Source organism: Podarcis liolepis (genome assembly GCF_965112155.1).
Source record: "Podarcis liolepis genome assembly, chromosome: 5".
Classification (NCBI taxonomy): Eukaryota; Metazoa; Chordata; class Lepidosauria; order Squamata; family Lacertidae; genus Podarcis; species Podarcis liolepis.
The window spans coordinates 63,755,277-63,773,257 of record NC_139556.1 but is presented as its reverse complement, the minus strand read 5'-3'; the positions used below and the strand labels follow the sequence as shown (position 1 = coordinate 63,773,257).

At 42.9% G+C, this 17,981-nt stretch overlaps 1 protein-coding gene and 1 long non-coding RNA gene across 7 annotated transcripts; one reads left to right on the top strand and one right to left on the bottom strand.

Annotated features, from left to right (window-relative positions):
- The first annotated feature begins 308 nt into the window (after positions 1 to 308).
- Positions 309 to 17,697, top strand: SNORC (secondary ossification center associated regulator of chondrocyte maturation). 5 transcript variants are annotated; one of them, XM_083505694.1, is made up of 4 exons: positions 309 to 582; positions 13,373 to 13,555; positions 15,273 to 15,396; positions 16,450 to 17,697. In XM_083505694.1, exons 1-3 carry the CDS (start codon positions 510 to 512, stop codon positions 15,380 to 15,382), a joined length of 366 nt encoding a protein of 121 aa, XP_083361820.1. In that variant the 5' UTR covers positions 309 to 509; the 3' UTR covers positions 15,383 to 15,396; positions 16,450 to 17,697. The 5 variants fall into 5 exon arrangements, with proteins under 5 accessions (XP_083361820.1, XP_083361819.1, XP_083361821.1 ...); XM_083505693.1 differs by lacking the exon at positions 16,450 to 17,697 and having other exon boundaries at positions 312 to 582; positions 15,273 to 15,414; XM_083505695.1 differs by lacking the exon at positions 16,450 to 17,697 and having other exon boundaries at positions 314 to 582; positions 13,376 to 13,555; positions 15,273 to 15,414.
- Positions 6,345 to 9,846, bottom strand: LOC310708012. 2 transcript variants are annotated; one of them, XR_014526799.1, is made up of 4 exons: positions 9,732 to 9,846; positions 7,933 to 7,999; positions 7,301 to 7,410; positions 6,345 to 6,435 (listed from the first exon to the last, which is right to left on the bottom strand). It is a non-coding gene; the product is annotated as an uncharacterized lncRNA (long non-coding RNA). The 2 variants fall into 2 exon arrangements; XR_014526800.1 differs by lacking the exon at positions 7,301 to 7,410.
- Positions 17,698 to 17,981: the final 284 nt, after the last annotated feature.

The following is a 17,981-nucleotide window of genomic DNA, read 5'->3' as shown; positions in this document are numbered from 1 at the left end:
TCATCATTCTCCCCCAGTTAAATGTTGGGCTGAATACTTGCAGGATGTATGCTTCAGCTTATCCAAATATGTGTCTACTTCGGGTTTAGAATTTTTAATGAATGCTGTTATTCACCACTGTCCTTGACATATGGTGATGTTAGATGTGTACGCCAGTTGTTAGAAACCCGGTGCAGTCCTTGGCGCCTTTTGGGTTTTGCAGCTAACTGCCAGAGGGTGTGGGCTTTGCTCTGGTGGGGAGGGTTGGTTTCCAAGGACCAACGGTAGAATTTGGGGTGGGGGGTGGAAGACAACATGGGTGGAGCTGCCTTCTGGCATGAAGAGGTAGGTCTGTCTGAATCTGTGTGTGTGAATGAGCTGAGCCTCTGCAGAGTATTTGCAATTCTCTCTCTGTCGTATACACATGTGAAAAGGCTTGAGAGCTAATTGGACAAGGTTTTCATTAGCTCCAGGAAAGGTTGCTTCCTCATTAAAGGCTTCAGAGAGTCTGAGCATTCCCGAAGGAGGCAATGCCCCACACCAAGGTCCTTCGTCTCATCCTGCTGACACTGTCTGGAGTTCTGGTCCCTTTTGTGGAAACAGGTAAGTTGGATTTCTTTCCAAACTACCATTGCAGCCCTGACCTCTTTACTTGTTCCCTCACCTCTCCCAAGCATCTTGTGTTCCTTCTCCAGTCAAAGTGGAATTCAATCAGAGTATTGATTGCTAGTGCTAAGAGAAGTATCTAAAATCTAGGCAAAACAGAGAGGCTATGGGTAGCATTTTATGGACTGAGGAGCGGGTTTCAGTCAGTTTGTGTGCACCTGGAAAAAAATTGGTGCCCTAAAACCTTGAAGAGTTGTCAGCAGCAAACTTAGGCTTGAATTAGCATTTTTAGGACTGCATCTCTTGTGCTGGCACCATACAAATGTGGAATTTGGTATTGTATATATAATTCAGCACCATGAGAATTACGATTTTTAAAAAGGAAGTTTTTAGTCCTGTCTGTGAAGATAAATGTATGGGAATACTGCACTGGTGAAATCTCTAGGCAAGTGACAGAATAAGAGATTTAGTGGCCCAGAAGACAGGTTTTAGTGTCTTTTCCAAGTCTTTTTCCTATCCTTGATTCGTAGAAGAAATTACGTGAAGTAGGCAAACATTACAAAATGCATATATACAAGATGCATCACACACCGCTTGCATCATACATAAACTGTAGGGCATCATTTTTCTTAGCTCTGAATTTGAGTCATCAGTACAAAATTCTAATTATTAAACACACAGAGAGAGATAGTGTGTATACACAAGTCCTAATCAGTGTGTTCCCTTTGGAAAGATCCACGTGCCTATTTGTTCAATGCTGAGAATACCAATGGAATTCAGTGTCGGAAAAACATTTATGCAAAATACGATTTTAAAAGTGTAAGCTTAAAAGTAACCTAACTGCAATTCCCCAATCCCTTTTAAAAAACACTCTTGGACTGGGCAGTCTGTTCGTGTGACAACTGAATAAAACAGGGGTGGCTAACTTGTGGCCCTAAAGATGGTTCTGATTACAATTCCTGTCTTATCTGACCATTAGCCTTGCTGGCTGCGGGTGATGGGAGCCGTGGTCCAACAATATCTGGAAGTCTCCAGATTGGTTACCCCTGGGGCAGAACAGAGCCGTACGTGGGGAAATAACGTACCTGGGATCCTTTAACTGGATTTCTAATGTTTCAAGGCTCATGGGCTACAATCCTATATCCCTTACCTGGAAGGAAGTTCCATTGAATAGGACTTACTTCTGAGTAGACATGTATGCCTAGGATTCCACCATTAGCTTGCTCATACAAATTTTGAAAGTTCTTTGCCCAGTGAAGGGGCAGAAAACTACTTGACCTTCGCAGTACATTTTAGACAGACATGGAACACACAAGCCATACAAAAGCTACACAGGGCTTGTTAGAAGCTTGTGGTGTTTCACTTACAGATATAAATGGTAATGGAGTTTCCAAAGCCATAATGAAAAGCCATTATCAATATGTTCACCCTATCTTCATTGCATTTGGATTGACAGTACTGGAGCTTCGAAGCTGCTTAATTCCTGACCATGAGCATTAGTGGCAATGCTTTGACTTCGGTAGGTTGCATCAAAGGAGTCAACATATATTTTGCTAACAGCAGGGAAGATGAGATGATATCCCCATCTTTGACTTGGCACAAACAACATCGCCTCTTTAGGAACATCATCTGTACCCTTTCATACAATAAAATATATTGTTTTAATGTGTGAGGACTCTTCGCTTCCAGAAGCAGCAGAAAAAGTCATCTGCTTACGAGACCAAAAAGGGTATTATATTTTTACCATAAAATGTGAGTCCTGGCTTTCATAGATGGTAGAAGAATCCCATATGATAAATCTGTTAATCATTTTCTCTACAGTGTGTTGCAGTATTTTATTTGCATTGGTTTTCCTTATTGGAACTTGGCAGAATGGTTGCAACAACATTGTTTGATGCTGCCACATTGCATTTCTTTGTCTCCACAGTACTGATAATATTTGGGAGTGTTGACCAAGAGACTTGCTATTGATTTTAGCATTTTCATTTTGCTTTAAAGTGCAATTTATTTCTTGGTTTAGCTCTGTATCCAGCAATGAGCCTTTCAACACAGGCAATCTCATAACTTTTCTTTACACAATCATCTTTGTGTTCTCTCTCTCTCTCCATATTGTTGGTACATCCCTTGATGTCTTATCCCCGCATTTTTCAACACTTGACTCACAGCTCTATGTATGAGCTGACCATTGGAAGTGCTTTGTGCTGGAGGAGATAATGAATTTCTCTGTTGTATTTTATCTGTGATTGCTCAGTCATTCATCATTTGAATATTGCATTTGTGATGTAATGAGCAGGCATTTAGGAACTTGCCCCTTTTTTTTTTTATCCAGGATGAAACTTCTTCCTTATAAGTTTGCGAAATAAATAAATAACCCACCCGTCATCAAAAGATCTCAGGGCAATTAATGCATTGGACTGTTTAGATTTCCCTATTACCTTAGAACTGCCTTAGAACATAAATAGCATTTTAAAAGGTAATGAGTGAAACCCAGATAAAATTCCATTATTTATTTACTTTGATAATTTACGTTAATCATTTTTATCCTGTCCTTAAGAAGCTAAACAACTTTCAGGGTGACTTAGAAGGTCAACATATAATATTTATTACTTATAATTGTAAAGCATTTTTACCTCGCTCTTTTTAGGGTACAAAAAAAAGAGCCAGTCTCTGCTCCCAGGCTTGCAATTTAAAAAGATGTGACATAAAAGGAAAAAGGATTGGGGAGGGAGAAGCAAACTTTGGGCACTAAATCTTGGTTACAAGGCAAGAACATATGGGCTTGCTGCTGTTGGCTGCTCACGGTTCTGCAACAGGTCTTTGTGGACCTCCAAAAAAACAGTTTTCCAACCCAATGTTCTCTTTTTCACAAGACGGTTGGTTCCGATGGCCTCTGAAAGAGGAGGAGCCCGGCCCAGTTCAGTTTATGAAAATGGCAGTGAATGAACATACTATAATATGGTTGTAACTTTTCTGTGAAGCATACCAGATAAAAGCTGAAAAACCTAAAAGTGGCATATGTGTTGGATATCACACCTTGTGAAAGAGGATTCATTTTTATTCCCATTGTGCCTTTTGGAGGTTGTTTTTAAATTTGCCTTTCAACGTACGAGTCAGGAAGAAAACTCCTTGCCATGTGTCCCAACAAAATGATGAAAGGGGTACAGCCAGTCCCCTTGTGTGCTTAGCTATATACATAGCCCCGGCCTTTTTTTTTGTAAACAAGTTTATTTAACATCCAGAGCAACCATGGTACTTTGTGTAGACCCATGCTTGAGCTTGTACCATCACAGACTTCCCTTTGTGCCTCTGAAGAAGGGCTTCTTTCATCCACACACTGGCCACATGCCCACTGGGGCTACCTGAGTCCGTACAGCCCACTCTTGGTCTCTGAGAGCACTTCTGGGTCCCTGCTTTTCTGTGCCGGCGCCTCTGGCTTTCCACAACAGAAACCTCCAAAGTGAGCAGGCAGATACTGATCTCAGCCCCCAAGTACTACTGATGTTTTAAATCTTTAGTAGCTGAGAACCAACCCAAGGGATTAGTCCCTGACCACCTTCACCTCACAACCATCCATGTGGAGAGAACACTCAAAACCCCTCCATTTTCCTGCAAACCTACATGAAAGTGATGGAATCAGGAGGCCATGCAGATGTTTCTTCATATATGCATGGCATAGAATCAACCAGTTTTTCTGCTGCAGATGGAGGCTCTTGATTTGAACCAATAACAACAACAACAACAACAACTTATTTATACCCCACCCATCTGGCTTCCCCAGCCATTCTGGGCGGCTTCCAACAAAATATTAAAATACAGTAATGCATCAAACATTAAGAGCTTCCCTAAACAGGGCTGCCTTCAGATGTCTTCTAAAAGTCTGGTAGTTGACATCTGGTGGGAGTTCCACAGGGCGGGTGCCACTACCGAGAAGGCCCTCTGCCTGGCATCCTGTAACTTTGCTTCTCACAGAGAGGGAACCACCAGAAGGCCCTCGGCTCTGGGCCTCAGTGTCCGGGCAAAATGAAGGGCGTGGAGACGCTCGAAGGCTAACACTGATGATTTGAACTCTGCGTATGGGTCATGTTTAAATCAGGCCACTTGCAAAACAGCAGTGGAGATTGGTTTCAAGCTTTCAGGAATGTTAATGTTTGTAAGAGCAGGGACAAGATGGGCCTGAGACAACTCTGCACTGTCATGGCATCTGCTAATGCCCCAGTTAAAATAATCATGCTACCTTTTTCACTCATCCCAGTACAAATGGATGATGGGACTAGTGGCTATGGAGATAGGATGTGCTTTGGAAGAGGAGTCAATTTCTCCAGAGGAGCTGCTGCAAAGTGATCCTCATTTTTAAAAAGTAGCCTATAACTAATCCAGAGAAAGAAGTGAGGTGAAAATAAACTATCTCTGAGCCACAGTAGTTCTCTAAGCATGTGTTCTCAGGCATTTTATTTTCGCCTTTGTTCATGTGTCAAGATGGAATAAATGATTCATTGGCATGTTGCAGCACCCCCTTGTTTTTGACTAAAATATGTCAGTTTGTTCAGAGGCATCCTCATTTTCAGAGACTACTTGTACCATGGTTGGTTTGAAACTGATACTATAGGGACTACTGTGGTGTTTTCTCAGCAGAGTATATATTACATAACCTGGACCTTTTAGCACTTTGTTCCAAGCACGATCTCTTTGCCAGCATTATTAAATTGTCATCCCAGTTTAAGTTTCTTTGACAAGCTACATTAACTTAGATCAGTGTTCGAGGCCTGTGACAAGTTTCAAATTAAAGGGAGATTATAACAACTCTAATTAAACACCAATCCCTGTTGATCAGGAAGTCTTTGAGAGAGTGGGGGTTCTTGCTTATCCCAACCATTCTGTTACTTTTAAATTATGTGGGAAATAATTTCTTCCTGGGTGCAATTTGAGTTGGAAATGTCATATTTTGGTGGGCTTTGGCCATTTTTAACAAAAACATATTTTTTTCAGACTTTAGGCGCAAAGTCGATGTTCCTATTCTGTGCTTATAAATTCCAATCACAACACTTCGCATAGCACAGGGGAAGGGGAAGGGATGGTAGAGAGAAGAGATTGGTTGTTTTAAGATCAGAGAGCTGATATTAACATGCTGCCTCAACTGCAAGTAGACCATCCGTTGTTGCAGTTGTCTCTTAGTAGTAGCACTTTGGCTGAAGGAAAATTACCGTATTTTTCGCACTATTGGATGCACCGGTCCATAGGACGCACCTAGATTTGGGGGGGGAAATAAAGGCAAAAAAATTTATTCACCCCCCCCCCCGCCAGGCGCGGGGCTGGGGCGGGGGAAGCCCGAGCTTCCCCCTCCCCCAGAACGGGACCCAGAGCCATGCCGAAGCTGCGCGCAGCTTTGGCATCGCTCTGGGAGCTTGCGGGGCTGGGGGAGGAGGAAGCCCTCCGCCAGCCTCCAAACCATGTCGGGAGACAGCGGGATGGCGCGCTGCGCCTCTCCCGCTGTCCCCTGAGTTTGCGGGGCTGGGCCAGCCTTCTAACCAAGTCGGGGGACAGCGGGAAGGGCGCGCTGCGCCTCTCCCACTGTCCCCCGAGTTTGCGGGGCTGGCGGTGGGGCTCTCCTGAAGCCTGGAGAGCGAGAGGGGTCGGTGCGCACCGACCCCTCTCGCTCTCCAGGCTTCAGCGAAAGCCTGCATTCGCACCATAGGACGCACACACATTTCCCCTTCAGTTTTGGAGGGGGAAAAGTGCGTCCTATAGTGCGAAAAATACGGTATATTCACAGCATTCAAATTGGAAAAGGTTGTCAACTGATGAAGATGGGAAACAGGCCTGGCCTTGGGCTTTGAACAGCAGCTGCTTGATCTATAGGAGAAATCACAAGTCAAAATTTTTCACAGCACTGTGATTTAAGCATTGTTACATTTGAAAGCCTACAAATTAAAGGCCACATCCACAGCATACATTTAAAGCACTATGATACCACTTTAAACAGTCATGGCTTCCCCCAAAGGATTCTGGGAGCTGTAGCTTTTAAAAGGTGCTGAATGTTGTTAGGAGGCCCCTCGTTCCTTCACAGAGTTACAATTTGCAGAGTGATTTAACAATAACCCCTCTTCCCAGGGAACTCTGGGAATTGTAGCTCTGAGAGGTGTGAATGTCTCCTAACAATCAATTTGCTGACCAATTTGTTTTCAATCCAGGAAAATCAATGTACAACCATTACAAATTTGAGCAAAACTATTGCTATAATTCCAGCTGCTTTCCCCTCCTTTGGTCATTAGAGCATGCAGTGGAGGGATGTAAGCAGGATATCAGTACTTTAGCAAACTGGGCAGATCACTCAAAGGGAGGAGTCAGATTGCTACTTCCTGTGCAAGTGGGTATAATTTTTATTTAATGAAACACTCTGACAACTTTGGAGAGGATTATGAATATCTCAAGCCCCCAACCTCAGACTATGGCTGTTTATTCTGAAGGGAAGGACACTTTGTCAGTAATAGGTTTTACCTCAGGTTCTTCATTGGCCTTTGGCTGCCAACCAGGCTAAATTCAAGGTTCTGGTTTTGTTGTATGAAGCTTGGGACTGGGGTTAATGAAAGATCATTACGCCTCTTATATACCCAATCGAACACTGAATTCTGCAACTGAGGGCCTCCTGCAGATACCATCTTAGCAGATCTGCCCCACACAATGTAAAGAATCAGGCCTTAAGTGTTGTGGCACCTACCTTTTGGAATTCCTTCTCCTTAAATATTAGACAGGTACCGTCTCTTCAACAGTACAGTCTACACCTGCATTGCAATGGTTTTATCAGTTCTTTTTTGCCTCCATGGGCTCCTTTGGAAGGAAAGGCGAGAAACTTAGGCTGAGGTACCTCCGGGTAAGTGCAGCAGTGGCCTGGCAAGGATCTTTATGCTACTGGTTTGCCTGAAACCAGCTGTTGCTTGCTTTGGGTGAAGATATTTTAGCCAAGGCACTTGAGGCTTCAGCTCCAACCTGTTGCTCCTGAGTGAGTTAAAGTTTATCTTGAATAAAACTGATAGCAGGAGCCTTGAAGAAAAAGCTAGGTCTGTTTGATTGCTTAATGAGTATCTGTTTGATACTGTGTATTAAAGAATATGAATCTTCATGACCAAAAATTATGCCAATATATTAGTCACGGGGCAAGTAAATATCATAAGGCAAATCATGTCATGACTGGGATTGAAGGAAACATATTGATAGGAACATCCTTAAAGTGAAGGTTATGTTCTATACAGCACAGAGAGATAATATACAACATAGAGAGAAGCTATGTCAAATGATTTTTACAAAAATTTTCTAATAAAGCAGAGAAAATATTTCAAGCAAATACCCTACTTAAGGAAAACCTAGCTTGGATGTCTTTCCTTGGTAATGAGAACTCATCCCCAACCTATGGCAGAATCTGAAAAACATAGGTGTTAATAAGACTCACTTTTTCCTTCCTAAAAAGTAAGGGGAAATGTGTGTGCGTCTTATGGAGCGAATGCAGGCTGCGCAGCTATCCCAGAAGCCAGAATAGCAAGAGGGATTGCTGCTTTCCCTGCGCAGCGATCCCTCTTGCTGTTCTGGCTTCTGAGATTCATTTTTCCCCCCCTTGTTTTCCTCCTCCAAAAACTAGGTGCGTCTTGTGGTCTGGTGCGTCTTATAGAGCGAAAAATACGGTAATCATCAAAACCTTTAAGCAGGTTACATAAAACAATATAAAATACACATTAAAAATACTGATAAAATCAGATGTTTAAAACAAACTGATCTAAGAATTTTCAAAACATAAAATCAGCATTTTAAAAAAAGCGTTATAAGATAAAATGCCATGTAAACAATACACACCAGGGTAGATTTGCTTGAACAAAAAAGTTTTTAGCAGGCGCTGAAAACGTTACAGTGAAGACACCTGCCTAATATTAACAGATCATGAGTTTCAGAGTGCAGGGGCTGCCACACTGAAGGCCTAATTTTTTGCAAGTGCAGAACAAACATCATGTGGCACTGGCAAAAGTGGCAGTTCCACAGATCAAAGCAGTCAATCGGACACATGTGAGGTAAAGCGATCCTTCACAAGGTTGTCAAAAATGGCACCTTTCCAAATGTGAGTACTGTATATTGCTCACTTTAAGAACCAAGTTAACAGGCATTTTACATCATTTGTGGTAGGATTAAATTTTGTTAACCAGCTGGAGTACTATTGCCTAAGACGCAGGGAAGGGAACCCCCCCTCCCCTGGGGGCTACATCCTTGAGGTAATCAGATTTAGACCGCTTGGCAGTGCCAAAGTGCTTGAAGTCATAGGTCAGTGGTGGCGAATCTATGACATGCGTGCCAGAGTGGGCACGCGGAGCCCTCACTGCTGGCACCGCACACCATCGGCCCATCTGCACTGTTATTTTGTTGTTTTTTTCCATTTGTGCTCCCGGTCCTCCCCACGCTACTGCGTGCATCCACTGCTTAAACCCGGAACTTTTTTATTTTTTCTGCTGGCCGGCGATTGTGTTCGGCAATTGGTCTGTTTTTCTTTCTTTTTTAAAAAATATATTTTTATTAAACAATTTTAGCCAAACAAATTATCAGTCACAATAACCAATTACATTTCTCTCCCCCCTTTTTTATTCCCCCCCTTCCCTCCCTCTCCCACCCCCTAAGGACTTCCCTCAGCTCCCCTCTCTGATTTGTTTGTACATATTATTCTCTGCATGTTAAAAATTGTGCATACCATTGCCTTATCTAAAATCCCTAACAAAAACACTTCTGGCTTCTTTACAAATGTCATTTTAAACATTTTTTTCAATTCCTTATATATCATCTCCCAAAATTTTTTAACTTCTCTACATTCCCATCACATATGATACAAACGATTGGTCTGTTTTTCAATTGGCTGTGGCAGTGGCTGTTTCTGATTGGGCATAACAGCTATCATTATTTGACCCTCGTGCTTTTCCCCCCTGCACTTTTTTCAGTGCTGCGTGGTAGTTCCCAGCTCCCCCCTCCAAGCCAGGCCTCGCCCATTCCTTTCCGCCGTAACCCCCGCTGCTCCAATCCTCCGCAGGCCCTTTGCCTGCTGTGGGCCTGACCTGCCTGGGCTAGGAGGGCACTTGCGCCCACCACCTCCCTGTGTGCCTGGCACAACCCAGCCTCACCCCTTTGCCGCGGTGACGTTGCCGGAGAGAGGGAGGAAGATGGGGAAGACCACGCTGGGATTGCTGGCGGGGAGCAGGCATATAGGCAGGCAGCCGCGGCTCTTGGGCTGGCAGGGGTGGGGGCTCTGAGCCAGCCAGCTAGCCAGGGAGCGCCCAGCGGGAGGTGGGAAGAGGGAGGGAGATAATAATAATAATAATAATAATAATAATAATAATAATAATAATAATAATTAATAATAATAATTTATATCCCGCCCTCCCCTGCTGAAGCCAAGCTCAGAGTGGCTGAGTAAAAATAACACAAAATAACAATAGTAAAAATAACACAGTTTACATAAAATCACAATCAATTAATCGAAATACATTCTTAAACCAATTCATTCTAAAATCAATTCAGAGTCAAATTAATGGCAACCATTGGGCTAGAGTTCTGTGAGGATTACTGAAGGAGGAGGTCAGGCTGTGCCCTGGCCAAAGGCCTGGTGGAACAGCTCTGTCTTGTAGACCCTGCAGAAAGATGTCAAGTCCCGCAAGGCCCTAGTCTCTTGTGACAAAGCGTTCCGCCAGATCGGGGCCATGGCCGAAAAAGCCCTGGCTTTAGTGGAGGCCAGCCTAACCTCTCTGTGGCCCAGGACCTCCAAGATGTTTTTGTTTGAACACTGTAAGGTCCTCCGTGGGACATAGGGGCTTGTCCCATAGGTAGGAGGGTCCTAGGCCATATAGGGCTTTAAAGATGGCGAGAATCGCAGTGTTTCCCCTCAAAAACGTAGGGCACTTTGCAATAAATAAGTCGGTTTTGGTTTGCAGTTTGGGCACTCAGTCTCTAAAAGGTTCGCCACCACTGTCATAGGTGATGTGGGCCGAGCCAAAGTGGGTGGGGCTTGTGCAGTGGGTGGAGCTTTGGAACTAGGCTGAGGGACGCACAAAATGAGACCGAGAGCTGCATGCGCTCCTTGGACCACAGTTTCCTCACCTCAGTCTAGCGTTATTACAGATGCTGCACAACACATGGCTTCAGTAACCTTAATACTTGTTTGTGAGGGGAACTGTGAAGAAACTTTATCCACGAGACATGTGTTGTGATTTTTGTCTCCTCTGTGCACAGTGGTTTCTTCATTAAGGTGTGAGGCACAATCTAGAAGGGGCCAGCGTTAGTTTGCAGGCCAACTCGTAGCTGTCAGTTTGGCCAGTTGCAGACCACAGCTTTATTTATACTCAGTGGTGTGCAGGTTTTTCCCTACTAATCAAGGTAGGTTAGAGATGGAATTTCAGCACGATCCAAATGCCACTGGTATAATTCACACTTATTGACTATGTGGTGCACCAAATCGGACGGTCCTGTTGGCAGACTAAATGACCCCTTTATGAGGATCACTAAGGCAGCAATTCATGCAAGCCTATCAGCCCTGACCGGTTAGCCCTCTACTTGAGAGTCTTCAAGAAGCAAAGCTGTGGACTGAAGCTTTTCCACACGTGAAGACTGACTGTCCTACCCAGGGCTATTTTTTCAGCCGGAGCTCAGGTAGGCGCCATTGCCATTCTAAGAGAACAAAGGACAAGTTAATGGTGAGCTTTGGCACCTCTTTTTCTAGAAAAATAGCACTGGTCCTACCACTGATAAGTCTTTTTATCCACTAGCCTGAAGTGAAATTTACCCTGATCCCACTTTTCTTATACAGCGTTGTGCATTTTTTTCTCATTTTTAAAAAACAAAACTTCTGTACATTCTTTGTCTACTGGCAAGCAAGCTACTGAAACCTTTGGCCCTCAGCTATATTTCCCCTCAGGCCTGGGGATCATCTTATGCGATTAGATAGCTTTGAATGTTTTGCTCCACATTTTCAGTTTGGTGTGACATTTCCAGTGGTTTTGACAGAGCCCTGCAGAATGTCTCCAGTTCTTGCTGGGGCCTCTGCCTCGTCCTGCTCAGACAAAATGAGCATTGATCGCTGCCTTCTGGGTCCAGCCACATATAAACAGAAAGGGCCTTTTGAGTTCCTCCAGAGCCCGCTTAGGGGGAAAAAACAGGACATGAATGGCAACATCAAAGAAAATGTAGTTTTCTTGGAATCTCACCTGAGAAGGCATCTGAGGGGCACCGTCAGGGGAGGGTCTGGGTTCCTGTCTATCCTAGTTCCAGGGCTGTGTGTCCTGCCTGTGAAAGTCCTGGCAGGGAAAGTCTGTCGGGGGAGTGAGAAGCTAACATTGTGGGCAGGGAGAAGATTGCCAACAACGCAAAGGCTCCATTAATCCTGCAACTGTGCTCAGTGCTTGGCCTCTCCTTGGACTCACCAGATGTTTAAAATATTTGCAAGCTTTTTTCAATCTGTAAATTCTTCAGCGGGCAGAAGCCTCCAAGAGCAAAAATCAAAAGAAGAATTGGTTGTATTGTATCATCTAAACTTGAGAAGCTAAGGTGATCAGAGCAGGCTCTAGATTGCAAATAGGCCTTGCATGGAAAGACTGGGCCCAGTTTCTCAAGTCATTTGCAGTGAAAAAAGTTATGACAAATATATCCCCTTCCTGTGGAAAAACACATTTGCCACCAATCAAAGGTGTATTTCAAGCCCTCTTGTTCCATCTAGATTTCCAAGGACTCATGCAAGACATTGAGCAGTTGAGCCTAAACAACACAACACAACTACCTGAAGCTGTACCCTTTTCTATCCAATCATATTTCCTTATTTCCTGTTTATTGCAGCCTTATTTTTCCTAGCTTTTAAAAACTGTTTGTGGGCAAAGCATGATATGTCATGGTAGAAAAGGTTTTAGGTTTATGGTTCTTAAGGGTTTCTAGTGACCATTATATGGACCACTTGGGGTTCCTTTTATCCCTTAAAAAGATGGTTTGAATTTTTAAAGTATATGAATACTGTGTACTCCCCTCTTCATCTTTGCCATGATTATTTCTCCATTTTTCCACTTAAGCAAAAAGCAAACACAAGTACAACAAGGTTCCCCCCACAACATGTATGGGTAAGATTATCATGCTAATACGTATTTTTGTAACTGAAAGGTAGAGCATGAAACCACATGAACTGCCGTAACTGACTGTGCCCAAATGGCAAGCCTTGTGGGGCCAATTTTGGTCAAACCGTCAACAGAGCAAACAGAAAGAAGATGGGCAGAGATGATGTAAAGTTTAGAATGAATATTTCAAAGCACCATTAGGTGTGGCTGGAGGTTGCAGGCTCAGAACCAAGGGAGAACTGAACAGCACTGATGACTTTATCCAGCAGAGGGCAATGCAACCCATTCTTTTGCTACCACTTACTAAGATGTACTTGTTATTGCCTAGGGAAGCAGGAAGCCTTAATGAGCCTTTCAGCATCCCAGTGTTAATTAATTAATTTATTTTACAAACCTAATTATATACCACTAATCATTAAAAAAATCAAAGGGTTTTTGGGGTTTGTTTTTTTTACACTAATTGTGCATAAATCCATATTAAATAGTTAAAATCAGAAATTGACTATTATGGAAAGATAAAGCCTGCATAAGTCTAATGGAATAGAAAAGCTTACAGCTGGTGTTCAAAATTTGAAACAGGGTTCCTGTTGAATCTCTAGTGCCAGAATTTAAGAGGCTGTGGTCCGGATAGTCTGAAAAGATTAACTGGGCTTTTGTGTGTGTTGCTCTAGCAGAATACCCCCAAGGACCTCTCCCAACGCTATGGAATGACCCACCAGAGCTGCCATCGGGTGGAGGGCCCGCAGAAACCACCACCACAGCCCGCTTCTCCGACTCTGCAGGATTCCCACCATACACTTCTGATTATGAACCAGAGGACACAACCCATCTGCACCAACTGGATAATGGGAACGGTACATGTTATTGGAGATGGGGTGCTAAACAACACGGCTTTGGGCGGGAGGGTGGCACTGTGTGAGGTCACAAAAATTTGCTATGTTGGGATGGCTGTACTGGAAACCATCATTTCCTTCTAATGCAATAAATTTTAACACGATTTTGGAAGAGTAGTAAAATGTCTCATGAAATACTGCAGTGGATGACTAAAACAACCACCACCACTAGCAGTTTTGCATTGTTCTGTAAAGCAGAAATACAAAAGAAACAGATTTCCATTTTATTGATGCACCATAAACAATACCATTCCTTTGGCATTTAAGAAACTCACTTTCTGCTCCAATGATAAAAAGGTAAAGGACCCCGGACGGTTAAGTCCAGTCAAAGGTGACTATGGGGTGTGGCATTCATCTCGCTTTTCAGACCAAGGGAACTAGACCAGTGTTTATCCACAGACAAACGCCAGCTCCCTTGGCATGACCACAGACAAACGCCTGGTCATGTGGCCAGTGTGTCTGAAACACTACTGGCGCATGGAGGACTGTGACGAGTGCCAGAGTGCATTAAACCACTTCCCGCTGCAGCAATACCTATTTATCTACTTGCACTGGCATTCTTTTCAGTGGCTAGGTGGTTAGAAGCTGGGACAGAGCAACGGGAGCTCACCCCAAGTCAGTGAAGGAACTTTTCTGACATCCCATTGCGCAAATTTGAACTGCCAACCTTCTGACTGGCAAGCCCAAGAGATGTCCTAAGAACATGGGGTGCCAAGTTGGCACTCCTTGTGCTGGATAATGGCTGCATTCACTCTTAATGCTAGATCATAATTTATCCTTCATGTGCAAAAATCTCAGTCTCGTGTTCTTCCTTCACTTCCTCTGGTTCTGCCACTTTAAATGACCCACAGTTATTCACTATATCTAAACCCAGCCAAACTGTGGTTCGTGTTAACTATAGCATAAGGAAACAAGCAATCTAAAGTTGACACTACTTTTATTTATTATTATTTATTAAATCTTTATATTGCCCTTCATCCAAAGATCTTGGGGCGATTCACAGCAGAAAAATTACAGGATAAAACAAAAAATGCACGATAAAAGCCAGAACATTGACAAAAGAAAGCAATAACCCACCCACCCACCTGACTTAGGATTTTGGATTTTTCTGAATAAATCATGTAAGATCCTTGATAAATAGAGAGAACAAAACACATACAACCCCAGTGATCTGCTGCATATCTGCCTTAAATTCTTAAAACTCCTGGTATAATTAGAGATCATTGTTTACTCCTGCTTGGAACCAAAATCAAATCTGTTTCTTCTGTAGATGTAAAGAATGACACAACAGAGCCATTTCTTTACCTTCCCTGTGCAGCTATTCCCCAAGGAATGTCAGTGCAGCATTCTAGTCTCAGACTTTCTCCCTCAACCAGCAACTAAGAGTATGCATGATGTCAGCAAGTGCGTCAAGAAGGGGGAAGAGCCATATATGGCCCCTTATCCTCTGACCTAGATTGGCCCACCCGCTAACCACTGGCTTAGGGGATCTAGCACATGGGCTTTAAACACGTCATTACTTAAGAGTACAATCCAGTGTTGTTTTCCTGGTGCTGTACTTGTTAGCAAAGATGTATGGTGGGAAAGACTGTGTATTTCCTGCACATGTTTTCCAGAGGCACTTTTCTGTTCTCCTCAACCTGTCTGCTTCCCCTCCCCTCCTCTTTGTTACCTACAGGGTCTCTGGGTCCTGGAGCCATTGGTGCCATAGTGATCGCTGCTCTGCTGGGCACATCTGTGATTGTGGCCCTGATCGTCATCACCCTGCGAAAGTTTTCTGCTTCCTGAAATCAATAAAAAAGGTCCTTTTTCCTAATATACACCTGTCTGAGCCCTTTCCTTCTGCAGTTATTGCTTTCTGTCTGTGAAAAGGAAAAAACCAAGTTCCTCTAGCACCTGCGTTTTCCAAATGTTATAGGATATATAGCCTGTTTTTTAACCTCCTGGGATCAGAACCCCTTTTCTAACACAAATACTTTTAAAACATTTAGTGATGGCACAAGTGGGATTTAGAGTGGGGACTGAGGGACATGTGTAAACAAATTGAGAAGCTGCCATGAAGTCAGAGTTTCTTGACATATATATATGTATGTATTTGTGCCACTAATCCAAATGCGATAAATTGTGTGCATTGTTTTAAAAGTCACATTAACTTGGCACGTGTGCTCGAATGCATCTTTCCAAGCTCTTGCTACAGCTAGAATAAAACTGTAATCAGATTATTGACTTTTAGCTTCTGTAGCAGTAGCTGGGGGTGGGCGCCTGGTATTTTTTATTTATTTGTGGAATGCCTGGTCTTATGTTTTGTTTTTGTTTTGTTCTGTTTTTAAATACAGTCATACCTCGGGTTACAGACGCTTCAGGTTGTGCGTTTTCGGGTTGCACACTGCGCCGAACCCTGAAGTACCGGAACAGGTTACTTCCAGGTTTCGATGCTCGCACATGCGCAGATGTGCTAAATTGCACTTTGCACATGTGCAGAAATGCCAAATTGCGACCCGCGCATGCTCAGATGCAGCGCTGCGGGTTGCAAATGTGCCTCCCGCATGGATCACATTCGCAACGCGAGCATCCACTGTACCCTATTTGCTCTGGCTTTCATTTAATGGCTCATGCCACCAACAAGCCTTATTAGTATGACCTGGATATAATATTTGAGGGAGGTGGGGGAAGCGAGATTAAAAAGCCACCTGCATTGACTCCTGTTTGGGTTAAGCAGGCACCTCTGCTTACTTAGATACAAATATGTAGCACAGAGGTGACTGAGGAACATGTTGCCTCAACTAGATCAACCTTAGCAAAAAAATTTAACAACAAAGCAAATTACTGTGTTTGTTTGTTTTTTATGATGGCAGACAGGTAAGCTGTTGGATGTCCATGGAAAACCAGTGAGGGTTTTCACCTGAATAAATGGTATGGTTATGTTTGGCAAGCAGGCATTGCCAAAAAAAAAAAAAAAAAAAAAAAGATATATGAAGCAAATCAGAGAGGCCAGGGGCTAAACAATGACTTTTGAGACGCTTGGCACTATTTCATTTTCTACATAGCTAAGAATTCAGGAACTATATGACACTGGCAGGAATGGCTTTTAGGTTACAAGAGGAAAAATGCATGGATGGCTCTTGCTTTTTTGGTAGCAAAATATATTGCCTATTGTTTATATATGTTTGTTTATATAAAGTGTGTTTTTTTAAAAAAACAAACCAGCCCAATGGCAGACAGAATTGGATTTGAAAAGGCAGAACATCATTGGTCTCCTGGATGGACCAAGCAGCTGCTCAAGTCCAGCTCAGCTTTATTGAAGCTCATATATAGAGCCCTGTTCAGTTGTTAGTCAAGTACAAAAGCTCCTGTGTGGCCCTGCCTTCAGCCTTCATAAGTACAGCCTGCGCCACCACATTTGCTATGTGCGAAGCCAGAAGGAACAAGTACAACAAGGGGGCCGGGCTAAAGGTGTGATTCCACAGCCCTTTGTTAACGAGCTGAATAGAGTTGTTGTCTTACCCCCATCCATCTCCATCCATTAATAAAGAGTGATGCAAGGAAAGAAATTCTCTGATAAACATGTAGACATGTAAAGCTGTTAAAACATTCTGCAAAGAGGTTTTGGGGATTATACATTGCACATTGTACATATAGATCACCCTGCATGACTCAAAAGTTAGTACTTCTTCCTGTATTATATTGAGAGGATTAGCAGCAGCTTCTCTACAAGGAGATCATCCTATTCTGTTTACATGACTAGAATGAAGGCTGCTAGATACTGGAAAAGCTTCTCTAGATGTTCAATTCAGAACTGAATCCATTGAACTGAAAATGTTAATGTATCAAAATAGACCAGCAGGAGAGGGCAGTTAAAGAGATTCCTTCAAAACATGGTTTCTTTTCATCTCTCAAGTCAATAAATATGTGCCATGGATTCTTTTTCCATCATTCTATTTATTCTTTTGGAAAGATGATAATGTAATTATGTTGCATTCTAGTCTAGAAATACTTGTGGCTGCAGTCATTTGTATGTGTTATGTGCTAACCCACCTTTGTTTTGTCATGTTGCAATATGTACACTTGTGCTTCAATAAAATATTATTTTAAAGGTCTGAATGTAAGAAGCGGATTTGGAAAATAAGCCATGTTCCCATACAATGTAATTAAATCTGTGGACAGTATGTGCATGTGGTTAGTTAGTACATTCATGTTTATGACTACAGGGTGAAGTAGGTGAGAGCTAGCTGCTGGAGAAATCAAAGTACTGAAAGCTGCTTGTTTGGCCATTTCTGTTTTCATAGTAAGAAAAAATATTACCTCCCTCTCCTACATTTCATTCTGGTGGTGTCATAATGGCCTGTGATCCCAAGGTCTATGCTTGTGTGTAAAAATACACCAAGCT